Source organism: Podarcis cretensis, assembly GCF_951804945.1.
Source record: "Podarcis cretensis genome assembly, chromosome: 9".
In the NCBI taxonomy this organism is placed as follows: Eukaryota; Metazoa; Chordata; class Lepidosauria; order Squamata; family Lacertidae; genus Podarcis; species Podarcis cretensis.
Genome location: NC_137178.1, coordinates 11,545,245 through 11,569,055, shown reverse-complemented (window position 1 = coordinate 11,569,055; position 23,811 = coordinate 11,545,245). Strand labels below are relative to the sequence as shown.

At 48.4% G+C, this 23,811-nt stretch overlaps 1 protein-coding gene across 2 annotated transcripts in view; it reads right to left on the bottom strand.

Annotated features, from left to right (window-relative positions):
• FRAS1 (Fraser extracellular matrix complex subunit 1) overlaps nucleotides 1-3,826 on the bottom strand; it is a 386,075-nt gene extending 382,249 nt beyond the window's left edge. For both annotated transcript variants that reach the window (XM_079990647.1, XM_079990648.1), the window contains exon 1: nucleotides 2,493-3,826. In XM_079990647.1, coding sequence (XP_079846773.1) covers nucleotides 2,493-2,568 — 76 coding nt within the window. In that variant the 5' untranslated portion in view covers nucleotides 2,569-3,826. The remainder of the gene's footprint in view (nucleotides 1-2,492) is intronic.
• Nucleotides 3,827-23,811: the final 19,985 nt, after the last annotated feature.

The following is a 23,811-nucleotide window of genomic DNA, read 5'->3' as shown; positions in this document are numbered from 1 at the left end:
GAAGTAATGTCAGCCGTAATGTTTACTGCGCACAGCCTTGATGGATTGTTTTCCAAACAAACAAGGCGTCTAAAAATTGATATTGGCATGCCTAATGCAGGCGGCAAGACCTCCTGACACACGGGCATTTTTTGCACACCATCAAGTGCGGAACTGGTGTTAAAATAGTAGAAGGACTAGTAAATAGAGAGTCACGTTTTCACTTCACATTTCTGGTTTCTAATGTACATGTAGCAAAAAAACCTCTTAAGCGTAACAGCAACTGCCAGGGGCGAAGATGTCTCAGCTCTCGGAGCTTTCAGACAAACATCTTTGAGCTTCTCATGTTTGAATGTCGTTACTGCCAGGCAGAAAGCATAAAGGAGCTGGTTTTAAACAGCCAATTGTGGGTTAAAGGTAAAGGGACCCCTGACTATTAGGTCCAGTCGTGGCCGACTCTGGGGTTGCGGTGCTCATCTCACTTTATTGGCTGAGGCAGTCGGCGTACAGCTTCCGGGTCTTGTGGCCAGCATGACTAAGCCGCTTCTGGCGAACCAGAGCAGCGCACAGAAACACCGTTTACCTTCGCGCCGGAGTGGTACCTATTTATCTACTTGCACTTTGACGTGCTTTCGAACTGCTAGGATGGCAGGAGCTGGGACCGAGCAACGGGAGCTCACCCCGTCGCGGGGATTTGAACCGCCAACCTTCTGATCAGCAAGTCCTAGGCTCTGTGGTTTAACCCACAGCGCCACACATCCATTAAAATTGCACCGGAAGCTAGGGACCCTCCATAGCTTTATGTACAAACGCAGCCTGGATATGCTCAGTTGGCTAGAGCGTGGTGCAGATATCGCCAAGGCTGCAGGTTCGATCCCCATTTGGGACAGCTGCATATTCCTGCATTGTAGGGGGTTGGACTAGATGACCCTTGGATCCCTTCCAACTCGATTCTACAATTCCATGATTCTATCCCTTGGGAAGGACTGCATCTCAGTGGAGCAACTTCCCAGTGCATGCAAGATGTCTCAGGTTCAACCCCCTGGCATCTCGAGGTAAGGCTGGGAGAGACTCCTACCTGAAAACCTGGTGAGCTGCTGCCAGCCAGTGCAGACAACACTAAGCTTGATGGTCTGACTCAGGGTAAAGGAGCTTCCTAGGTTCACAACGCTGGCGCAGGACATATTTTGGCAAGACTGAAGAGCAATTTGGAAATCAGAGGGCATGGAAAGCATTCTGCTTTTCAAGGTGTGCCACCTAAAGGCAGAACTTCAGAAGCGGGTACTGAGTGTTGAAATAAGTAGTTCAAAGATGTTCAGGGCACGCTGCTGTAAAAAAAAAGAACAACCATGCATTTGGCAAGTTTGCTGCCACGCTCTTTACATTGCCTGTGCAAAAATGATAAGGGGGGGGGGTGCCCAGGCTTGATCCAATTGATTAAATCCTCTTTGCAGACACTAGATCTGGCATCCCCAAACTTGGCCCTCCAGATGTTTTGGGACTACAACTCCCATCATCCCTAGCTAATAAGACCAGTGGGAATTGTAGTCCCACTGGGAAGTGATGATGGGAATTGTAGTCCCAAAACAGCTGGAGGGCCAAGTTTGGGGGTGCCTGCAATAGATAGTTCCGTAAGGGAGACTGGGGTGCAATTTCTGGTGGCTGCTGGGCTAAGCAAACCTCGAAGGGGTGTGGTTCTGCGGTAGAGCACCTGCACTGCATGCAAAAGGGTCTCCGGTTCACTGTCCCTAGTGACTACAGATAGAATCATAGAATTGTAAAGCTGGAAGGGCCCCCGAGGGTCATCTAGACCAACCCCCGGCAATGCAGAAATCTCAACTAGATCATGCATAACAGATGCCATCCAACCTCTGCTTTAAAACCTCCACCACTTCTCATGAGAGTCGAACAGCTCTCATCTCTAGGGAGCCTGTCATAAAACAATCCTGAAGTAGACAGAACAGGGGTCTGACTCAGGATAAACCAGCTCCATTTGTATGACGGAGCTACAGATTTGTGGAAGAAGATCTGCTCTACACACAGAAGGTACTGGGTTCAATTTCTGACATTCCCAGATAGGACTGGAATAAGAATTTGTGGCTGAAATCACGGAGAGCTTCTGCAAGTCAGTGTAGACAATACCAGGCTAAATGAACTGGTGATAAGGCAGCTTCCTAAGTGCTTTAGTCTGATCCTACAACGCACTTCTTGTGCTCTTAAGCCAAGAAGAGTTGCAGGCTCTGGGCAACTTAACACAGAGACTTAGCAGCATTTTTTGCTCTTGGGAGAGTCCACAAAGCATTCTTCCTCAAGAGGATCACAGAGATTCTCAGGCGGTGGTGGTGGTCGGCCTTGTTGCTTAAAAAAACTAAAAATAAAAAAGCAAGACGGTGCCAGCCCCATAGATCACCCCCAGCCCAACTTCAGCAGGGAAACCTCGCCGCAGAATCTCATTAAGCGGCCCAACTTCTCTCTGTAAAGCGAAATCAATGAAGTCCAGAGCTTTTACTCACCTTCAGCCTGATGGGGCAAAACTGCAAAGGCAGCCAAGACGAGCAGGAGACGCATCCACGCCGCCAGGAAATCCATAGTTAAGCAGAGGTTATATAAAATATAAAAAGGGGGGAAAATTGTTTCTTTTTTCTTAAGCCCCAAAGGACCTTCTCTCAGCAGGAGCTTCGTGCAGCATCCGAAGGCAGCTTTTAGGGGGGGAATCAAAGCCTTTTTCTATCCCAGGAACAAAACTAACAGCAGGTACACACATACGCTTTTGGTTCCGGTGGGGGGAAGAGCCCCCTGGTTTTGGGGGGTTCGTGGAGATGTCAGGTGGCGCCCCAGCCTTGCGCTCCAGTCTTGGTGGAGAGGAAGAGGCTCTCTCCGCGCTCTGGCGACCCCAGCGCGTATTTACAGTGCGGGCGAGCCGTAGGGCAGAGAGCAGCCGTAAATCACCCGGCGGTGGGTCACCTTTGCGCCCAGGGACGGATCCGGGGGGAAGGAGCAGGACGAGAACCGCCACCGCCGCCGCGCGTCTCTTCGGAGAGCTGCCGCCCTCTCCAAGTTGTCCCCCTGCCCGGCAAAGTTCCCCCCGGCGGAGCGATTGGTCGACAAACACCCGAGGCGAGGAGACCTCTCGCCCCTCTCCTCGCCCTCTTAATTCCTGCTTTCTCTCTATCTCGGAGACCCTCCCTCCTTTTCAAAGTCCACTTTGGGGCGCCGCCGCCGCCGCCGCGCCACCCACAAAGGCGCCTCGGATCTTGCGGATCCTCCGCCTGGCGCGCCACGCGCCCTGGGTCGGGCACAGCGCCAAAGCGCGCCCCCTTCCCACCCCGCCCGGATCCTTCTTCCACTCCTCGCCCTCTTTTGGGGGGGCTCCTCGAGGAAACTTTGCAGGTCCCCTCCAGCAGAAGCAGATCTCCTCTCACGCCGCTTCTCCTGCGAAGGCAGCAAGGGGAGGCTGCCTGGCTGGTTGGGGAGAGGGGGAGTGAAAGAGGGGCGTTTCTCCAGAAAGAAAACACAGCAGGCGCTTTTTTTTTTTAAAGCGGGGCTTTCCCTCCCCTCCCTCCGCCTCGCCGCGCGTGTGAGATGGTAGAATTTCCTCCCTCTTTAGCGTAGCAGATCCGCGCAAAAATGGGGAATTTTAAAAAACGCTCCCCCTGCAATACGTCCTGGGAGCAGAGAGGATAATTTCAGTCTGCAGGTGATTTGCAAAAGAGATACCACAAGGCACACATGCAGACAAGCAGCCGCAAAGACACTCCAAGGCGCCTGTAGTAGAAATCCACTCTCCATAGGAGGGAGAGGGGCAAGGTCCGTCCTTCTCTTCCTCTCTCCTGGCTTTCTTTCTTTCTTCCTTTCTTTTTTAAAAGAGGTTCTCCTCCACCTCCCTTCTCCCATGCAGTGCGAAAATGGACCCAGGGAAAAGGGGCTGTGGTGGTATTGCTGGCAAAGATTCCTGAGAAAGTCACGTGGGGAAGAAAGAGTGGGGGGGGGGAGAAAGAGAGCAACCTGATCCCCTTATTCATGCTGCAGAAGTTTATGTTCCTATATGCTTGTCTGCTTTTGTCTTGAGATCGGGTGGAAATTGGACAGAGAGAAAGGAGAGAGGGGGGAAGGAAGAGGGCAAGGCACATCTGTTCATGGGGGGCACACCCACCCCTGCGCCACCCAGGACGAATTGCTGCCGCCGCCATGGTTTTAAAAAGTTTAGCATTGCAGGATTTCTTTCCTGCCTGGCGAAGCGGCACCACCCAGGCTGAAATCACCTCCATCCACATTCCTGCATTACAGGGGCTGGGGCTGGATGACCCTCGGGGGTCCCTTCAGTTCAGTGATTCATGCCCTTCATCCCCCTACTCCCTCTTCCCCACACACACCTTAGTGAATTTGTATTACAACCATTCATGCTTTCCTTGCACCCACTGACAGCTATCTCAGATGAAAAAAGCTCGCTTGGTCCATACTGCCTTGTGGCCAGAGATGGAGATGCTGTCCTGTCCCCCTGATGATCTTGTGTAGGAAAGTTGTGTAGGAAAGGTCAGGGGTCAGCAAACTTTTTCAGCAGGGGGCCAGTTCACTGTCCCCCAGACCTTGTAGGGGGCCGGAATATATTTGGGGGGTGGGGTGAATGAACGAATTCCTATGCCCCACAAATAACCCAGAGATGCATTTTAAATAAAAGGACACATTCTACTCATGTAAAAACACTCTGATTCCTAGACCGCCGAACAGCCCCATCGCCATTTCCTCTTCCATCCAGTGAAACAGACAAGGAATGTGTCCAGAGGAGGGCAACCAAAATGGTCAAAGGCCTGGAAACGATGCCTTATGAAGAACGGCTAAGGGAGCTGGGCCTGGAGAAGAGGAGGTTAAGGGGTGATATGATAGCCATGTTCAAATATGTAAAAGGATGTCACATAGAGGAGGGAGAAAGGTTGTTTTCTGCTGCTCCAGAGAAGCGGACACGGAGCAATGGTTCCAAACTACAAGAAAGAAGATTCCACCTAAATATTAGGAAGAACTTCCTGACAGTAAGAGCTGTTTGACAGTGGAATTTGCTGCCAAGGAGTGTGGTGGAGTCTCCTTCTTTGGAGGTCTTTAAGCAGAGGCTTGACAACCATATGTCAGGAGTGCTCTGATGGTGTTTCCTGCTTGGCAGGGGGTTGGACTCGATGGCCCTTGTGGTCTCTTCCAACTCTATGATTCTATGATTCTAAAGGAAGATTTTTCTTCGTCCATTCATCCATCTGGTCTCTGGTGAAAGTAGTTGAGTCCCTGGTCCTGTCCTTCAGTGGAGGGGTTTCATTTTCCCATAAATGGTTGTGCGTAGCAAAACCTGAGCTACAAGGACGACACAACAGGCAGGACATCAAGGAAACTGACACGGCTGTCTTGCATACTTGGATTCAGCTCTGTGGAAGAGGGACATGGGTATAAAGATGTTGTTGGCATCATTAAGAAGATGGACCAAAGACTATACATGTATGCTACGACAGCTGCCAGAGTTTTGATAGCCCAAAAGTGGAAGACACAGGAGATAACCGACTGTAAAGGAGTGGCAGACAAAGTTGGTCGAGTACGCGGAATTAGCAAAGCTGACACATAGGATTCGCAGTCAGGAGGAAACAAAGTACCAAAAAACATGGAATAAACTTATGGTCTATATAACTGTAGAAATTTGAAGACGTTAGCAGGGCTGAAAAAAATCTTATGTCATGGTTTAGTTTTCTATCAATGAAACTGTGAATTAAGGATTGGAATAAGAAAACCTGCGGAAGGGAAGGAGGGAAGTCAACGGCTCTATGGAGCATAAAGTAAGACAGATGTGAAAAGACCTGAAATATTTGTTTGTTCGTGTTGGTGTATTTAAAATGAAAACTTAATAAAAAGCATATTCCAAAAAAAAAAAGATGTTGTTGGCATCCGTCTGTTCCGAGACACAATGGAAGAGTATGCAATGGTGGGTGCAAGGACAGTCTCAGATAATGATGTGCTCTCCCAAGTCCATGTTCCCAGCATGTTCGCACTCCTGTCTCGGTGACGTCTGCGCTGGCTTGGTCAGGTCCACAGAATGGAAGATGGCAGGATCCCCAAGGATGCTTCTGGCACCAGGCCTGTTGGCACACCAATTCTGTGTCACAAAGACCATCTTCAAACGTGACATGAAGGCTGGCAGCATCAACCCCACAGCGTGGGAATCCCTTGCAGATGAACACAGCGCCTGGAGACAGGCAGTCAGGTTGTGTATCCGGAGCAGTGACCAGAGGAGGAATGACCACTGGGAGGAGCGCAGAGAGAAGGAAGTCCAAGATGCTGTCAGCATCGCCCTTGAGCCAGTGTCACCAACTGGACTTATTCACTCAGCCTGACTGGGCTAGGCGAGCTGGGTAGCACTTCCAGAGACCACCTTCTGCACAGGAACAGGTCAAAGTGCTGTGGACTCACAGCTTAGAGTTGTGAGCACCGGATTCACTTCCACAAGAAGACAGTCGTCGCACAGCAGAGTACAGCAGAGTATAGCAGAGCATAAACGACTCGGAGAGCAGCTCTGTAGAATATCTTCTTTATTCTATCTACAACTATAATACACAACTATATGCAGAGCTAAATGAGGTCTAAACTGAAATGCTGAACTGCACTGAGTGTCTGCAGCTGCTCTTAGCAGCAACCTTATCTATACACACGATCTCTCTCTAACACTCAATCTCTCTCTCCGACACTTTGATGTGAGGCTGGAGCGGAATAAGTAGAGAGCAAAAACCGTCCCCTCCTATCTGGAGAATCAGCAGAGCACATCAGCAGATTCTTGGATATGGGAGGGGTGAAATCTCCTCAGGTGCATCTGTAGCAGCACAACTGGATGCCTTCATCTGCCCCAGCTTCAACAAAACATGTCTCTCCTGTATCAGTCTCTACAGCCACAGTAGGAGCAGTTTGACTTCTAGCTCTATGAGCCTCCTATTCTCTCATGTGGGTACCAGTGCAGATTGTGCATGAGCTGTGTGGCCTACAGCAGAGGTGGTTTTTGGGTAGAGTGACCTGGGCACCACACTGCAGGAGGCACCAAAACAACGCTGTAGAACAGAGCATGAGAGGCGCACTGCAGGGAGTGCCAAATTTTAGCGACACACAGGGCGTGACTGAAATTTGAGGGTCTAAAGTCCAACAATGCTTATAGGAGGGATGGCAACTCTCTGACCCCAGAGGCCAAATGTGACCTCCACGCCACATCCCCACTCTCCTCTGGCCACACCTCCTTACCAGCCCTGCTTTGCGCCCTTTCTGGAATGTTCTCCCCTGGCAGGAATGTCCCCAGGAGCACTGATACTGTAGCATGCTTGTCCAGATAGAAGACAGAGAAAGGCATTTGAGTGTGTGGACTAGTCTTCCATACAAATGTAAAAAAATGTAGAATGGGTTTAGCTTGAACATGGAAGCTAAGACAAGGCTGATTCTAACATTCTACAAACAATAATCCAGGATGCTTGAAGGCAGACTGGATTTTCCTGGCATTACCCCTTTTCTCCCCCTTAAAAACAATAAAACACATTGCTTTATTATGAAATAAAAGTATTTCCTTACATAACCTAGGTCTTGAAGTTGCTGTTTACAGTAGCAAAATGAAGGCTGGTTTAAAGCTACTATCAAAGTTACAAAAATACAAAATGTAAGTTCAAACATGCCCATGAGGTCGGCTTGGAAGAATCATGAAGAAAGAGAGGGATGCCCAGGCAGGAAGGAAGAATGTCGTGATATACAGCTTCCTGCCAAGGCAGGAAAAGGAAGTGATCTCACAGAGTTCTCTCTAGCAAATTTACAGGAAAACTCTGTGAGCCTCAGCCTCTTCATGTACCCATCTGGCAAGGCATGAATTGTTGGTTTGACTGCAATAATGTCCCACAAAATTTACATCCATTGCCCTGCCCACTCTGGCCTCTGGCCCCACCCACCAATTTGCATGCAGCAACCGGGAGGTCACTCAGAGAGGTTGTGGGAAATTTATCTCTTTGATCAGCTGAGGAATCCTCCCATGCATTTGTCACAGACTCTCAGTGCACTGGGAGGGGTGTCCTAAAGCAGGGGTAGTCAACCTGGTGCCCTCACGGTGTTGTCGGACTACAACTCCCATTGGATGTGATGGCCGGGGCTGATGGGAACTGTAGTTCAACAAATATCTGGGGGGAACCAAGTGGGCGACCCTTGTTCTAGGTTTATGAAGTGGCAGGAACTTTTGCCGAAGGTAGTTTTTAATGTTTCATGTTTTATTATGCTTTTATATTTGTTGGAAGCTGCCCAGAGGGGAAACCTAGTCAGATGGGCAGTGAATACATAAAACCATCCTGTAATGGTTCTAGGGGTTGCTTGTGCGTAAGTTGCCGCCACTCTTGGCTTGGTGGCCTGGTTGAACCCTTTCTGACTGGATAGCCCTTCACTTCGCGGCTGTCTCAGTCGCTGGCAGAATCCGTCAGTGGGCGTTTTTTGAATCTCTTCCAGCAAAGAAGTTCTTTGGCGCCAAGTCTCCTCCTACTCTCCCTGCGCGGAAGTCTTCTGCGCAGGGAGGGAGTGGGCAGCGAAGTACCCGTGCTCTCCCCGCTGGTTTCTGGCGAAGAGTCTTGGAGCCTCCTCTCCAAATCCCCTCTCTGCCCCCCTTCTCCACTGGTGTTACACTGATTACCTTCCCCAGCAGATGGGCTGCCTCTCTCCCTACCGGGACCCTCTCCAGCATCCCTCTGGAGCCTTCCCTCCGCCTCCAGCTCTGATGGCAGTTCCCTGACACATCCTAATCATTTAACTGTGTGATGGCTTACATGCAGGAAGAATGCAGCCGGGGTGCCAAGCCTCTGTTTCCTTTTTATTATTATGTGGGGGGTTTTTAATGTATTTCGTGTTCTCATTTTGTGTTTTCATGTTATGCACCACCCTGAGATCTTCGGATGAAGAGCGGTATACAAATTTAATAAATAATAGTACAGTGGTACCTCAGGTCGGTGGTTCGAATCCCCATGGCGGGGTGAGCTCCCGTCTTTCGGTCCCAGCTCCTGCCCACCTAGCAGTTCGAAAGCACCCCTAAGTGCAAGTAGATAAATAGGTACCGCTTTACAGCGGGAAGGTAAACGGCGTTTCCGTGTGCTGCGCTGGCGCCGGCTCGCCAGAGCAGCTTCGTCACGCTGGCCACGTGACCCGGAAGTGTCTTCGGACAGCGCTGGCTCCCGGCCTCTTAAGTGAGATGAGCGCACAACCCCAGAGTCGGACACGACTGGCCCGTACGGGCAGGGGTACCTTTACCTTTACCATACCTCAGGTTAAGTACTTAATTCGTTCCGGAGGTCCGTTCTTAACCTGAAACTGTTCTTAACCCAAAGCACCACTTTAGCTAATGGGGCCTCCTGCTGCTGCCGCATTGCCGGAGCATGATTTCTGTTCTCATCCTGAAGCAAAGTTCTTAACCTGAAGCACTATTTCTGGGTTAGCGGAGTCTGTAACCTGAAGCGTATGTAACCTGAAGTGTATGTAACCCGAGGTACCACTGTAATGCTTTGGAGACGAGAGGGCTAAAGAGCGCTTTGCCTGTGTCTTGATTCCGTGAAGGAAAACACAGCTGAAGTGGAGGTTGGGTCCTTGAGATGAAGAGACAGATTCATTCCCAGCTGCTGTCAGGGACTGGATTGAGGAGGAATGGTGGAGACCACACTCCACTCCTCCTGCACTTGCCAGACAAGAGGGAGACAATATAGATAGATTTACAACAGTGGTTTGCAGAAGGTCATAGTTGAGAGGCTGCAGAGGGGAGAAGGTGGAAAATATTGGGTGAGGAGGAAGAAGAAGAAGAAGAAGAAGAAGAAGAAGAAGAAGAAGAAGAAGAAGAAGAAGAGAGACAGCTGACAGACTCAGTGTCTTTATAAAGCACACTCCTTCTTCCAGAACCCGACAGGCATGGAAAGTAGGAGAACAGAAAGCTCAGAGGCAGAAAGCACAGATCAGCCAACGTAGGGATGGTGTATAATTGGAGAGACGGAAGGGGTGGGGCTTTACTCAGAGCAACGCCGTTACTGCAAGGGAGGCACTTTCCAAAGTCTCTCTCTGTGAATACTGAATAACAGACTTGGTAAGAACTCTTCTTGTATATCTAATCCTTGGCTGCCCACTGTGGGAGGGATAGGATTCCCTGCAGCCTGACAGCTGCCTACTCATAAAATACAGGGACATTGTTGACATTTCCATCCCACCTTAAGGAACAGAAACGGGATTGTTACGTGTCACATGTCTGTTTACGTTCCAGCACAGCTTGCTGGGAACTTCCGTTGTGTATAGTTTTGGTTTTTAGCTGTTCTCTCTGAGACAACATGAGAGAGAGATGACATGTTTCTTTGTCCTGATTTATGATTAATAAATCTGTTGCTGTAGTATGCTTCCACAAGCCTCACGCCTATTCTGTGCGCAGTTCTATCTGCTGGTAGTGTGCCCTGGCTGAGTAAACTCGGGTTGCTGATTTATGTCGGGCAGAGGCGATGGTCTTTGCAGCGGGACGGCTGGAAGGGAATGGCCCAGCCAGGGCTAGCCAGCTGGCCTCCCGGCCCTCTGCATGCCGACAGACATGTCTTGTTTCATCTTAAGAACACAAGAACAGCTTGTTGAACCAGGCCAATGGTCCATCTAGTCCATCATCCTGTTCTCACAGTGGCCAACCAGGTGCCTGTGGGACACCTCCAAGCAGGACCTGGGCGCCAGTGAAAGCTGACCCATTACGGTGAATGAGCCCAAGCTCATTAGGCAGCCCCCATTTACTTAGCTTCCTACCTGTAACCAGTTCGTGCGAGATGCACTGGCCACCAGTTTTCTCCTTAGCAACCATGTTGCCCTAGTAGCAGGGAGGAGAATGGGGAAAGAGCTAGAATTATTTGGCTCTGCCTGCCATGGGCTCTGGCACTGCATCCTCTTGGCCTCTCTGCCATTCCTCCTGCCGCCACTGCCGAGTGCAACAACAGATCCCAGCAACCGGCCTTCGGAGGCATGCTGGCTCTCAATGAGCCCAGCGAGGATGGCTTGTAGCCATCAAAAGTCCCCCGTGAATTTCTCTAGTCTTCTTCTGAAGTCTCTCAAGTGGGCGGCCATCACCACATCTGGTGGGAGCGAGTTCCATAGTTTTAACTATGCACCAGGTAGAAAAGTTCTTCCTCTTGTCTGTCTTGAGTCCTCCAACATTCAGCTTCATTGGAGGAGCCCCCAGGGACCTACTGTTAGGGAAGAGAGAGAGAGAAAGGTCTCCTGGTCCATTTAACATGAGAACCCAAGAAGAACCTTGCTGGATCAGGCCAATGGCCCATCTAGTCCAGCATCCTGTCCTCAGTGTTATGGCCTTGGACTCGGAACCAGAGGTGTCTCAGTCTGCACCTGATCCTTTGCCTCAGGCGGCAGCTGAACCAAGTCTAGGGCCTGATCCTGAAGAGTCCCAGTCTGAACAGGTTCCCCTGCAACAAGCACCAGCTGGGCCGAGTCAGGGGCCTGAGCCTGCCCTGGCTCCAGATGTGGGGATTACCTTGTTGCCTTCAGCTGGGCCATCACTTACAGCTGCTCCACTACCGGTTGGGTCAGGGGAGGCTGAGGCGGCCCCTGGGTCTAGTAACCCACCAATGTCTCCCGAGATGCAGAGACTAAGGTCTGAGAGAAGGAGAGACCTGAGTACTTGCAGGAGGAGTGCTCGCCTTTGAGCAAAACAGGGAGGTGAGTCACCAGGGGATCAGGACCAGCTGTTACCTGGACAAAGATAAAAGGCTGATGGACCCCACCCCAGGTTGTGGAAGCAACATTGCTGTTCGCCAGAACCTGCCTGAGACCCTGTGCCTGACCTTGCCTGGTTTCCTGCCTCGTGTCCTGCCTTGGCCCTGTCGGACTGACTCCTCGCGGAACCCTTGGATTCGGGACCGGGCTTGGACCGCGTTGCTCGGGCTACCCCCGGGCCCAGCACAGTAGCCCACTTCTCCATGAACTGGTGCAGGCCTCTTTTAAAGCCATCCAGGTCGGTGGTCTTCACTGGGAACAGTTTTAACTCATGTGTTGCATGAAGAAGTACTTTTGTGTTACTTGTCCTGACTCCTCCAACGTCCATCGGACGTTCACGAGTTCCAGAGTTACGATAAATTTCTCCACCGCACTTTCTCCAACACACACATAATCTTACAAACCTCTACCACGTCCCCCATCATAAAGTCCCTGGAAGGACCCATACCTGGGGTCCCACCCACTCACGAAAGCACCCTATCCTATAAACAAGAGCCTTAAGAAAAATGTGGTCCTGGAGATTCATGGCTATGAATTCACATGGGGTTTCCTTGTTTGGGTTGGGGGCCCCCCTAGGTGCTATGGTAACAGAAGTAATAATTAACTGTGCCCTGCTCGGTTCGCTAGCATTAAAGCTTGCAGGGGTGGCCGTCTCGCTTTGATCTCGTCTTCCTCAGCCCTTGAAAATGCTTTGCTGCTGCTCCTTCTACCCTGTCCTCAATGCCAGGGAGCGGAATATGCAGGGGCAGAGATGGCTTACAGACCCGCCTCTCTTTTGGGCAAGAGGATTTTGCCGTCTCAAGTTTTAATCAACAAATTAATTATTTTCCCTCTTGGCGCTGTGGGGCTTTAATAAAAAGCCGTTTCTCTTGTACAGAGGCTTACACTTTTGATATTAAGACTATGGTCATTAGCTCTGTAGGGAGAGCCGAGAAGTGAATTTTTTTGTTCCTTTTAAAAATGCATCTAAGCACTAACGTCAGGGAGAGAGAATCGCGTTGGCCTGGCATAATGGTCTCCTGGAGGGGCATACACGCCGCTTAATGGAAAATAAATGTCAGGGCAGAAGCAGGGCATCTATTATCAAGGCAGGAGGTGCTGATCCGATGCCAGGCTTAGATTCTCCAAAGCCATGCTTTCATTTATATCAAGTGAATGACTGGCACAGGGTTGCTTGCTTTTATTCAGATTCCAGCACTGATAGAAAGAATGGTACCCAACTCTCTCAAGCTATTCCACTTCAGAGCATACAGAACAACTCCTCCTCAGCCAATCCTCAGCAGCTGACTCCTCCTCGGCCAATCCTCTGTGCCCGACTCACCTCCTTTCGCTCTGATTGGCTGCCATCAGCACAAAGTGTGAGAAGACATATTTTCAGAGGCTCAAAAGCTCCCATTTCATGCTGATGGGGACCCTGCTGCAGAAGGAGTAATGGGGCTTTGGACCACTACACCTTTGCTTAAATTAAAACATTGTTTTCATCATTTCAGCAAACAGACACCCCAGGAAACCAGGGTTCAGATCTCCACTCAGCCACGAGGTTGTGGACTCTCCTTTCCTGGAGGTTTTTAAGCAGAGATTGGATGGCCGTCTGCCATGGATGCTTTAGCAGAGATTCCTGCATTAAAGGGGGTCGGACCTCAGGGGTCCCTTCCAACTCTACAATTCTATGAATTCTCTCTCCGCCTAAGCTACCTTACAGGGCTGCTGGGAGGATAAAATGGAGAGGGGGTGGACTGTGTGAAGATGCGGTCAGCAACCTTTTTCAGCCGTGGGCCGGTCCACCGTCCCTCAGACCATGTGGTGGGCCAGACTATATTGTGTGGGGGGGGGAATGAACAAATTCCTATGCCCCACAAATAACCTAGAGATGCATTTTAATTAAAAGGACACATTCTACTCATGTAAAAACACCAGGCAGGCCCCACAAATAACCCAGAGATGCATTGTAAATAAAAAGACACATTCTTCTCATGTAAAAACATGCTGATAACTGGACCGTCCGCTGGCCGGATTGAGAAGGCGATTGGGCCGCATCCAGCCCCCGGGCCTTAGTTTGTCTTCCCCTGGTGTATGCCACCTTGAGCTCTTGGGAGAAAGCATGGAATATAATTGTAAGAACAGGAGCACACCGGGTGTAGGATAAATGGGACTATGTAGACAGCCTCAGTCAGTGTAAGACCAATTCTGGCTTCTTACGATGTCCCAAGACACTTTCTTTAACATCTTTCAGTTAAGGACAGCAAGCTCACCTATATGCAGTACTCTGAAGTATTAAATAGTCCTCTAGCAATTATTATTATTATTATTATTATTATTATTATTATTATTATTATTAGTTAAGGATGGCCTGGGAAAGTCTGGAGGGGAAGAAGATTAGCCAGCAGGGGAAGAAAAAATCCTTCCTTTCAATGGTCCATTTAGGTCAAGGTGAGGAGCATTCGCAGCCTGAGGGCCACCTTCCCTCCTGTGCAGGTGTCTGGGGGCCACATGCTGATGGTGAGTCGGCTCAGAGGCAAAGGTGGACAGGACAGAGCCACAAATGTGAATCCTAACTCTGTCCGGTAGGCTAGCTCCAACCCACACCTCTCTACCCTCCTTCCAGGCAAGCAAGATGTGTTATTAGAGTTCCAAAGCAAATTTCAGCCAGGCAAAAACATTAGAGGAGGGTGAAAAGCAAGGCCAGGGAGGTGCGGGATCATAGAAACAGAGTTGGAAGGCACCCTGAGGCTCATCTAGTCCAAGCTCGACCATATGGAGATCGAACCCACGACCTTGGCGTTATCGGCACCACACTCTAACCAACTGAGCTATCCAGGCTGAGCTTCAGGAGAACCTCAAGCAGCAGGTAGAGCAGGTATCTTCAACCTTTTCAGACTCGCTTTTAACCCGTTTGGAAACTCCTTTCTTAATGTGTCACCAGGTATGCATGGAGGTAGTGCTCCTGTTGCAACCCACCTTGGATCAGGTCAGAACCTACTAGCAGGATCCAACCCACCAGCTGAAAGACCAGTGAGGCAGAGCGTCCTCTAAGGTCTGTATTTGGTCCACAGGCAAGAAGTTCCCCACTCTTGATTGAGATCAACTGTACATATCTCTGTTTCCTAGAATCAGGATTCCCGAGGGACCTTCTTGCGGGGCTTTATTTTGGAGTGCGGGGTGTGTGAATTCCATCCCTGTTTATTGTGGCACATCTCTCAAGAGCATCACAAAGAAGGATGCAGCATGGATCCCCGTTGCAAATGACAATTTGCATGATGAGTTGCAGTGCTTTAAATGAGCCATTATTCATTAGCAACCAGCAGGAGATATTCAAGGCATGAAGGCAAGCGCCGAGGCAACTTAGCACAGTAATAAAGAGCAAGACCCATTTTTAAAACATTAAAGTTAATTAATGCGATGCACACTAGTTTAGAACACCGTAGGAACAATTACAGTCAAAAGAGGTGTCGGAGGCTGATTTTCCTCCTGTTCAGAAACTCATGGAAATGTTGGAATAATTAAAAGTGGTTCACTATAAGGAGACATCTTTTCTTACGCTTTGCACTTCCATCTGTAAAATCAACACAGGCCCCCCCATACCCACACCCTGGTCAAACGCTGAATGATAGCAATATTTGCCTCCAGTTGACCTGATTTTTTTATTTTTGCAGGGAGATTAGACCATGTTGAGGATTTAACAAGCACTCATTCCTATTTATTTGCAGGTTCAGGGGGTGTTGAATGATGTTGCCTCAAAGCAAGAGTCTTCCCACATTTTAAGGTGCCTCACTTTCCTTACAACAAAAGATCTGGTCTTTGGGGGAAGCAAGTTTGTTGTGCAAGACAATCCCAATCAGCTGTAATTGCACGACTTGGGTCTGCCAGTATGTGACTTGAATCCCACACATAAATACCAAGAGTCTTAAAGTCCCCTCATTGAGTTCAATGGGACTTCTTTTCAGGTAAGTGACTATTATGTACTAACCTTGGATCCTGGAACAATAGGAAAGTAGGATCCTAGAATGCAACAACTGATTGGCTTGCAGGAGAAGACCAATCAGGCTCCAGGAAGAAGTTAATCAGTCAATTAGGCTGGTAGGATCCTAGAATGCAACAACTGATTGGCCTGCAGGAAAAGACCAATCAGGTTCCAGCAGGGAAGCAGAATCAGCCAATCAGACGGGACTCATTGTGTAAATAATGTACCATATTTTTCGCACTATAACACTCACTTTTTTCCTTCTAAAAAGTAAGGGGAAATGTCTGTGCGTGTTATGGAGCAAATGCCTACGGATGGCGGGGGGATCTGCTGTAGTCGTGAGCAGAGGATCCATGGTTCCCCTTCCTTCCCTCCTCCGTGGCTCACTTTGAAACAGCAAAGCGGGAGAAGAGCTGCTGAGTGGGGAGGAGAGAGGGACAGAGAGCCTGCTTGCTTTAAAGGAGCAAAGCGGGAGAGGAGAGGAGCCGCTTACACGAGTGTAAGCAGCTCCTGTCTGGTTGGCTCCTTTAAAGCAAGCAGGCTCTCTGTCCCACTCTCCTCCCCACTCAGCTGGCTAAATAGCAGCAAAGGTTTTCAGCGAGCTGGGGAGGAGGAAGAGAAGCAGAGCCTGCTTGCTTTGAAGGAGCAAAACGGGAGAGGAGAGGAGCCTTCTCCTCTTATACCCCTCTTCTGCATTATTAACAGCATCCTTCTCCACCCACCCCACGCGTGTTCCTTGTCGCTTGAGTGCTTTTCCTTCCCTCCCCACTTAAAACGTGGTTACAAAGCACGGATCTACATGGATCCTCAGGAGTTTTGCACTGGGTCACCCCAAATTCACCATCAGATCACATAGCATGTCCATGGCTACAGCTTGCACCAAAAAAATCACGCACCCACTGTTGCCTGGGGCCGCAGAGGTGCAAAAACGTGGTTACAAAGCATGGATCCACATGGATCCTCAGGATTTTTGCATTGGGCTACCCCAAACTCACCGTCAGATCACATGTCTGTGGCCACAGCATGAACCACAAAAATCATACATCCACTGTTTCGTTTAGAATTTTTTCCCCTTGTTTTCCTCCTCTAAAAACTATGTGCGTGTTATGGTCGGGTGCGTGTTATAGAGCGAAAAATACGGTATATAAAAGCCTGACCTTTGGGGGGCAATTCAATCACTGTTTTACAAGCTGCAATAAAGAGCGTGAAATCACTACAGGACTTCGAGTATATTTCAGTGACCATACTAGGAGTACAGACTCAGTCTCAGGTTTGGTTGCTTGATCAAGGGGTTTAGCAGAAGATCAGAATGAACTGAAGGCAAGAATAAAAATCCTCTTGTTATCCAGGGGCTCCTTTTTCTTACTTCTGCTTTAGTCTCAAAATAAGAGACTGTGTAAATAACATGGGAGTTGCACCCACGGAAGCTAATAGAGGTGACGGGGTCTTTTAGTTGGGTACTGTCAGGGAACTGACATCAGAGCGAGAAGCGGAGGCAGGGCTCCAGAGCGATGCCGGAGAGGGAACCAGCAAGGGGGAAGGAATTCAGCGTGACACCAATAGAGAGGAGAGGGAGATAGAGGAATTGGTGTCAGGGCTCCGAGACCCTTCAAACTAGCGGAGAGAGCGCTGGCACGCCCCTGCCTTCCCCTTACTTGCGCAGACGCGTTCCGCGCAGGGAACATAGGAGGAGACTTGGGGTCAAACAGCTTTTATGCTGGAAGAGATTCAAGAAACGGCCACTGACGGATTCTGCAAGTGACTAACAGGTCACGGAGGGCGAGCTCTAACCCTAAACATGATTGAGCAAGCAATCTAACTAATCTGAAGGCAATTTATGCACAAGTAACCCCCTCACAACCATTACAGGTACAACCCACAGGCAATAACACAGAGAGTTGAAATTCACTGACTTGTCTTTATAATCAAGAATTTTATATGTAGTGGACATGTACACTGGTAAAGGCTTTATGGGAAATGATATACAATGAATGAAAGAAAGTGTTTAAAAATACCTTTGTTAAAAAACCGGAAGCTTTTTTGATAGGTATAATAATAGGTGAAGAGATACGAAGAAAGGATAAAAGACTTTTTATGTCTGCGAGAATGTTACTAGCCCAAGGATGGAAGGAAGGAGAAGTACCAACAAAAGAAGAATGGTAGTCAAAACTGATGGAGTATGCAGAGATGGCGAAACTGACGGGGAAGATCAGAAACCAAGAAGATCAAGTATTTTTTTAAAGACTGGCGTAAATTCTTAATTTATTTTAAAGACCACTGTAAACAGTTAAAATCATTGGCAGGGATGTAATGACACTTGTAATGTGGAATTAACTATGGTAACTATGGATATATAGCAGATGGATAATGGTAAAAGATGCAGAAAAACTAATTTAAATATGGAACCCATGGAGGAAGGGAAAGAGGTCCGAAGGTTCCAAAGAACATTTCACTTAAATGTTTGAAATGGTTAAAGCTAAAATGTATGTTGTTGTTGTTGTTGTTGTTTAGTCGTGTCTGACTCTTCGTGACCCCATGGACCAGAGCACGCCAGGCACTCCTGTCTTCCACTGCCTCCCGCAGTTTGGTCAAACTCATGCTGGTAGCTTCGAGAACACTGTCCAACCATCTCGTCCTCTGTCGTCCCCTTCTCCTTGTGCCCTCCATCTTTCCTAGCATCAGGGTCTTTTCCAGGGAGTCTTCTCATCAGGTGGCCAAAGTATTGGAGCCTCAGCTTCAGGATCTGTCCTTCCAGTGAGCACTCAGGGCTGATTTCCTTCAGAATGAATAGGTTTGATCTTCTTGCAGTCCATGGGACTCTTTAAAATGTATAAAATTGTGTAAAACCAATTTAAAAAAATTATATATAAAAAAAGAATTTCTGATTAAGAATACCAGTCTAGAATCAGTAAATTCCCAAATAAATGGTTGCATCCATTATGTATATTGGCCTTGCTGTTGTTTAAATCTCTGTCCTGCTCCAGCCATTTGAATTCTCTGCTTTTGATTTCCATTTCTGCCCCTGCAAGTTTCCTTCCCTTCCCCTCCAACACGTTCTCACCCTCTTCCCACCTGTCTCAATCGTCTTGCTTCATATCTTTCTCCCAGCAGGTCCTCACAAACTTCTTCTCTCTTTTTTTGGGCAATTGCTGATGCTTCGACAGCTGCAAAGTGACAGGACACAAGATCCATCTGCTCGCCTAGGAGCAGAAGACAAATGTACCTGGTATCTCTTGCCGGCTTCACGCTGCTATGGAGACAGCAAGAGTTTCTTTTCTCAGCGCCACTAACAAAATATATAGAAAGCGGCAAGGCGCAGATAAGGGCCTTGACCTGCTCAGCTATACATTGCAAAAAAGCAAATGAGACGCTTGTGGGTTCGACGTAACTTGCCTGTTAACAATGGAGGCAAGCAGAGAGCAGAGGCAGATACAAACGCAGGTTAAGCTCTTGCCTGGCTCCTGTTCATCCCAAATGGGCTTAGCACCAGCGCAAGCTTCTGAGATGCTCCCAGAGGGTCCCTTCCCAGGGCATGCTCTCCTCCTTCTCCTTGACCATCTCCATTCCCATTGTTCAGCTGGGACATTGAGGTCCACCTCCGAGGGCCTTCTGGCAGTTCCTTCATTGCGAAAGGTGAGGTTACAGGGAACCAGGCAGAGGGCCTTCTCGGTAATAATAATAATAATAATAATAATAATAATAATAATAATAATTTATTATTTATACCCCGCCCATCTGGCTGGGCTTCCCCAGCCACTCTGGGTGGCTTCCAACAAAAGATTAAAATACATTAATGCATCAAACATTAAAAGCTTCCCTAAACAGGGCTGCCTTCAGATTTGGTAGTTGTTGTTCTCTTTGACATCTGGTGGGAGGGCGATCCACAGGGTGGGTGCCACTACCGAGAAGGCCCTCTGCCTGGTTCCCTGTAACTTGGCTTCTTGCAGCGGGGGAACTGCCAGAAGGCCCTTGGAACTGGACCTCAGTGTCTGGGTAGAACAATGGGAGTGGAGATGTTCCTTCAGATATACTGGACCAAGGCCATTTAGGGCTTTCAAGGTCAGCACCAACACTTTGAATTGTGCTTGGAAACGTACCTGTGGAACGCCCTCCCATCAGATGTCGAGGAGATAAACAATTATACAACTTTCTATAACACCTGAAGATAGCGCTTAATTGGGAAGTTTTTAATACTTGACGTTCAGTTGTGGCGTTCATGGGGCAACCCAGTCAGATGGGTGGGGTATAAGAACTAAATCTTCATCCTCGTCATCATCATCTCTCTGGGCTGAACCTGCACAACCATTTTAGGGGTCTTTTGTGTTTCTCATTTTAACTTCAGCCCTCCACATTTCCATTTCAGTTTGCAATTTTTTTTAAAAGTCTTCACAAAAACTCACCAACAATTTACTGCAAATTCATCCCAATACACACATTTTTGTGTGCAATTTTGCCTGATGGCCACCTTTTTGCAAAGGAACTTTCCCTAATCCACTGCATTTTGCTGTATTATTTCTCACAAGTCTATGCATTCTTATGCACACTTTAGCACATACATTTCTGTACACATTCCTCAGCGGGATAACTGCATTGCAACATTCAGAGAAGTGCAAACTTCGAAGGATATTTCCCTGGCCAGGGATGTTTGCTTTTGCCTGCAAACCGAATCTCTCCCTCTATCCCTAGTGCAGAACAGTGATTTCAGCTTCCCTAAGAGCTGCTTGCTGCATTAGTTTTTCCCCTGCGTATCTTTGAACAAAAAGTCTTTGTCGGCCACAGGGAAGAATGACCAGCGCATGTCTCTCTACTGACAAACGTGTAGCTTAAGACTCACCTGACAAGGCCCTCAGTGGCAAAGACGTTCGGCTTTAATAGCAACAGGCTGCTAAACCGGAAGGCAAACAGCAGCTCCTTTAGAAATTTAGCAAAACCCTCTTTTGTTTGGGTGTTTTCCTTGGCACAGGACAGTAATTCAAGATCAGCTTTGTGTCTGCCATGGCCACAAGTGCCAATTGTGCCTGCCCTAATTCATGGGTTTCGGAAGGAGAGCAAAACAAACCAGAGGCAGAAAATGGCAACCCCAGCTTTCCATTGTTTTTCCAGATGTACGTCCCTGGGATTCTTGCCCTGGCAGCATCTAATCACAGGTTTGGCCGTTATTAATGCCTGTGTGTTTCTTATATGGTTCCAATGTATGTTATCAGGAAGCATGACAGATTAGCAGTGCCTTTAATTACAAGACAGACAGAAAGGTGTTCAATTGGGATTAACTTGTACAAGTGATCACCATTTATGAGTCAGTGCCATGATCTGGTTTCCTTCTGGGCTTCCGATATCAAAGGTGTTGTTTTCACATTCCCCACCTCACCGGCCTGTGGGAAGTTCCACTGTACAGTGGTACCTCGGGTTACAGACACTTCAGGTTACAGATGTTTCAGGTTACAGACTCTGCTAACCCATAAATAGTACCTCGGGTTAAGAACTTTGCTTCAGGATGAGAACAGAAATAGCGCGGCGGCGGCAAGGCGGCAGCGGGAGGCCCCATTACCTAAAGTGGTACCTCAGGTTAAGAACAGTTTCAGGTTAAGAACGGACTTCCAGAACGAATTAAGTTCTTAACCCGAGGTACCACTGTACAGTATGTCATTCCCACTGTTGGAGACCATATGCCTTGGAGCACCAGTTGTTGGAAATCATGAGCAGGGAGGAAGCAGTTGTGCTCACATTCTGTTTGTGGGTTTCCCAGCGTCATCTTGTTGGTCCCTGTTAGGACACGATTCCGGATTACATGGGCCTTTGGCCTGATCCAGCTACCTAGGCAGGACTTTCTGTTTGCAAAATATATGCTCTACCTAGCAGTGGGGAAGAAAATGATCCATTGTGGACGTACCTGATTTGCAATTTTCGGAATCAACCTGCAAACTGAAACACAGGAATTTGCTGCTCTCTGAATTTTGCAATGTAGTGGTTCAACCAAAACACATGTACAGAAATGAACGTAGGAGGCAAATCAGAACCTTGGCCGGCAGTCTTTGTTCCAATGCAGTGCATAATAAACTGGTGCCCTTGGCCATCACCTTCAATAATGCAGTCAAATGATCTAAACATTTGCATGCCACATCTGCTGTATGGCGATTTCTAAATCTTCTGAAATGGGCCACCTTCCTCGTGAGTAATTACTGGTAAGCACTTCCATTACAAGGTTATTAGTATGGATTGGACGTGTCAGGGAATGAAATTTAACGGTGACAGTGCAGAAGGGCTTCAATGGGCACTCCATCTGCCCCCCCCCCCACTGCCATTTCAACATATCGCATTTGGCTGATATGACGAGCCAGCAGAGGCTGAATATCTCCAGATACCTGATGCCGCAAAGACAGACTGTGGCTTATCGAAAACTGAAGCACAACAGGCATAGGCTCAGTCTGGTTGCAATCAAACATAGTTTATTGTGGCATCATGGTTCTGCCACTGAGTGCAGAGAAAAAGGGACACAGAAGTGTTTGGATGATAGCTAAGTCACTGTAGCTTTCCAGCAACATGCAAGACCTAACTTTCTTAGGTTATTGTCAATATTATTTAATCAGTTGCCATGATTTACACTGGCCTTCTTCCAAGTGGTATGTGGACAGGCTGAATCTCCAGGTGGGCAAGAATGCTTTATTAGTAGTATTAGTATACTGAGGTTGAATTCTGACAAGACATAAGTACTGTTTTGGGGGGACAGGAGGCGGGCGGGTGTGGAGGACTCCCTGGTCTTGAATGGGGTAACTGTGCCCCTGAAGAACCAGGTGCACAGCCTGGGAGTCATTCTGGACTCACAGCTGTCCATGGAGGCATAGGTCAAATCTGTGTCCAGGGCAGCTGTTTACCAGCTCCATCTGGTACGCAGGCTGAGACCCTATTTGCCTGCGGACTCCGTCGCCAGAGTGGTGCATGCTCTAGTTATCTCCCACTTGGACTACTGCAATGTGCTCTACGTGGGGCTACCTTTGAAGGTGACCCGGAAACTACAACTAATCCAGAATGTGGCAGCTAGACTGGTGACTGGGACCACATAACACCAGTCTTGAAAGACCTCACTGGCTCCCAGTATGTTTCCGAGCACAATTCCAAGTGTTGGTGCTCACCTTTAAAACCCTAAATTCTGGCCGGACTCTGAGGTCCAGTGCTGAGGGCCTTCTGGTGGTTCCCTCGCTGCGAGAAGCCGAGGTTACAGGGAACCAGGCAGAGGGCCTTCTTGGTAGTGGCGCCCGCCCTGTGGAACACCCTCCCACCAGATGTCAAAGAGAAAAACAACTACCACACTTTTAGAAGACATCTGAAGGCTGCCCTGTTTAGGGAAGCTTTTAATGTTTAATAGATTATTGTATTTTAATATTCTGTTGGAAGCTGCCCAGAGTGGCTGGGGAGGCCCAGCCAGATGGGCAGGGTATAAATAGTAAATTATTATTATTAATAATAATATTGTAGTATTAGTATTAGTATACTACTCTATACCTGAAGGTCTCAAGGCGGTTCACATTATCTCTGTGAGGACTGTGCAAATTATAGCATAGATATTCTGTGAGGTCCGCTCTTGTCAGTGTCCCTCTCCCAATTAACCTCCGTTTCCAGGCCTCACCATCATGACATCACCAGGTGCCACACCTAGATCTCAGGTACGGACCCTGAAACCTCAGGATCTGGGATGCCTCTGACCTGGCAACCTCAGACAGACATATGCTTTAGAAGTCTTTCAAATCTTTATATGATCTAAAGGAGGAAATGTGCTACCACAGCCGGGGGACTTCTCCTACAGAAAAATTGTACATCTCTCATAAACAAGAAAAGGGACAATACATCACAGCATTCCCCAGCCTGCTGCCCTCCAAAGATTTTAGGACACAATTCCAGCCCCAGCCAACACGGCAGTACTGACTGTGGCTGGTGGGATTTTTAGTCTAAAACTTCTAGAGGGTGCCAGGTTGGCCAAGGCAGATACGCCGTATTGGGTTTGTGGTGGCGAAGCCTCTGGCAGGACGGAGAATACACTGCAACATTTTGTCGCAGGGCTTGCTCGTAGGGTCTTTATGTGGCAAAGTTGCTTTCAATAA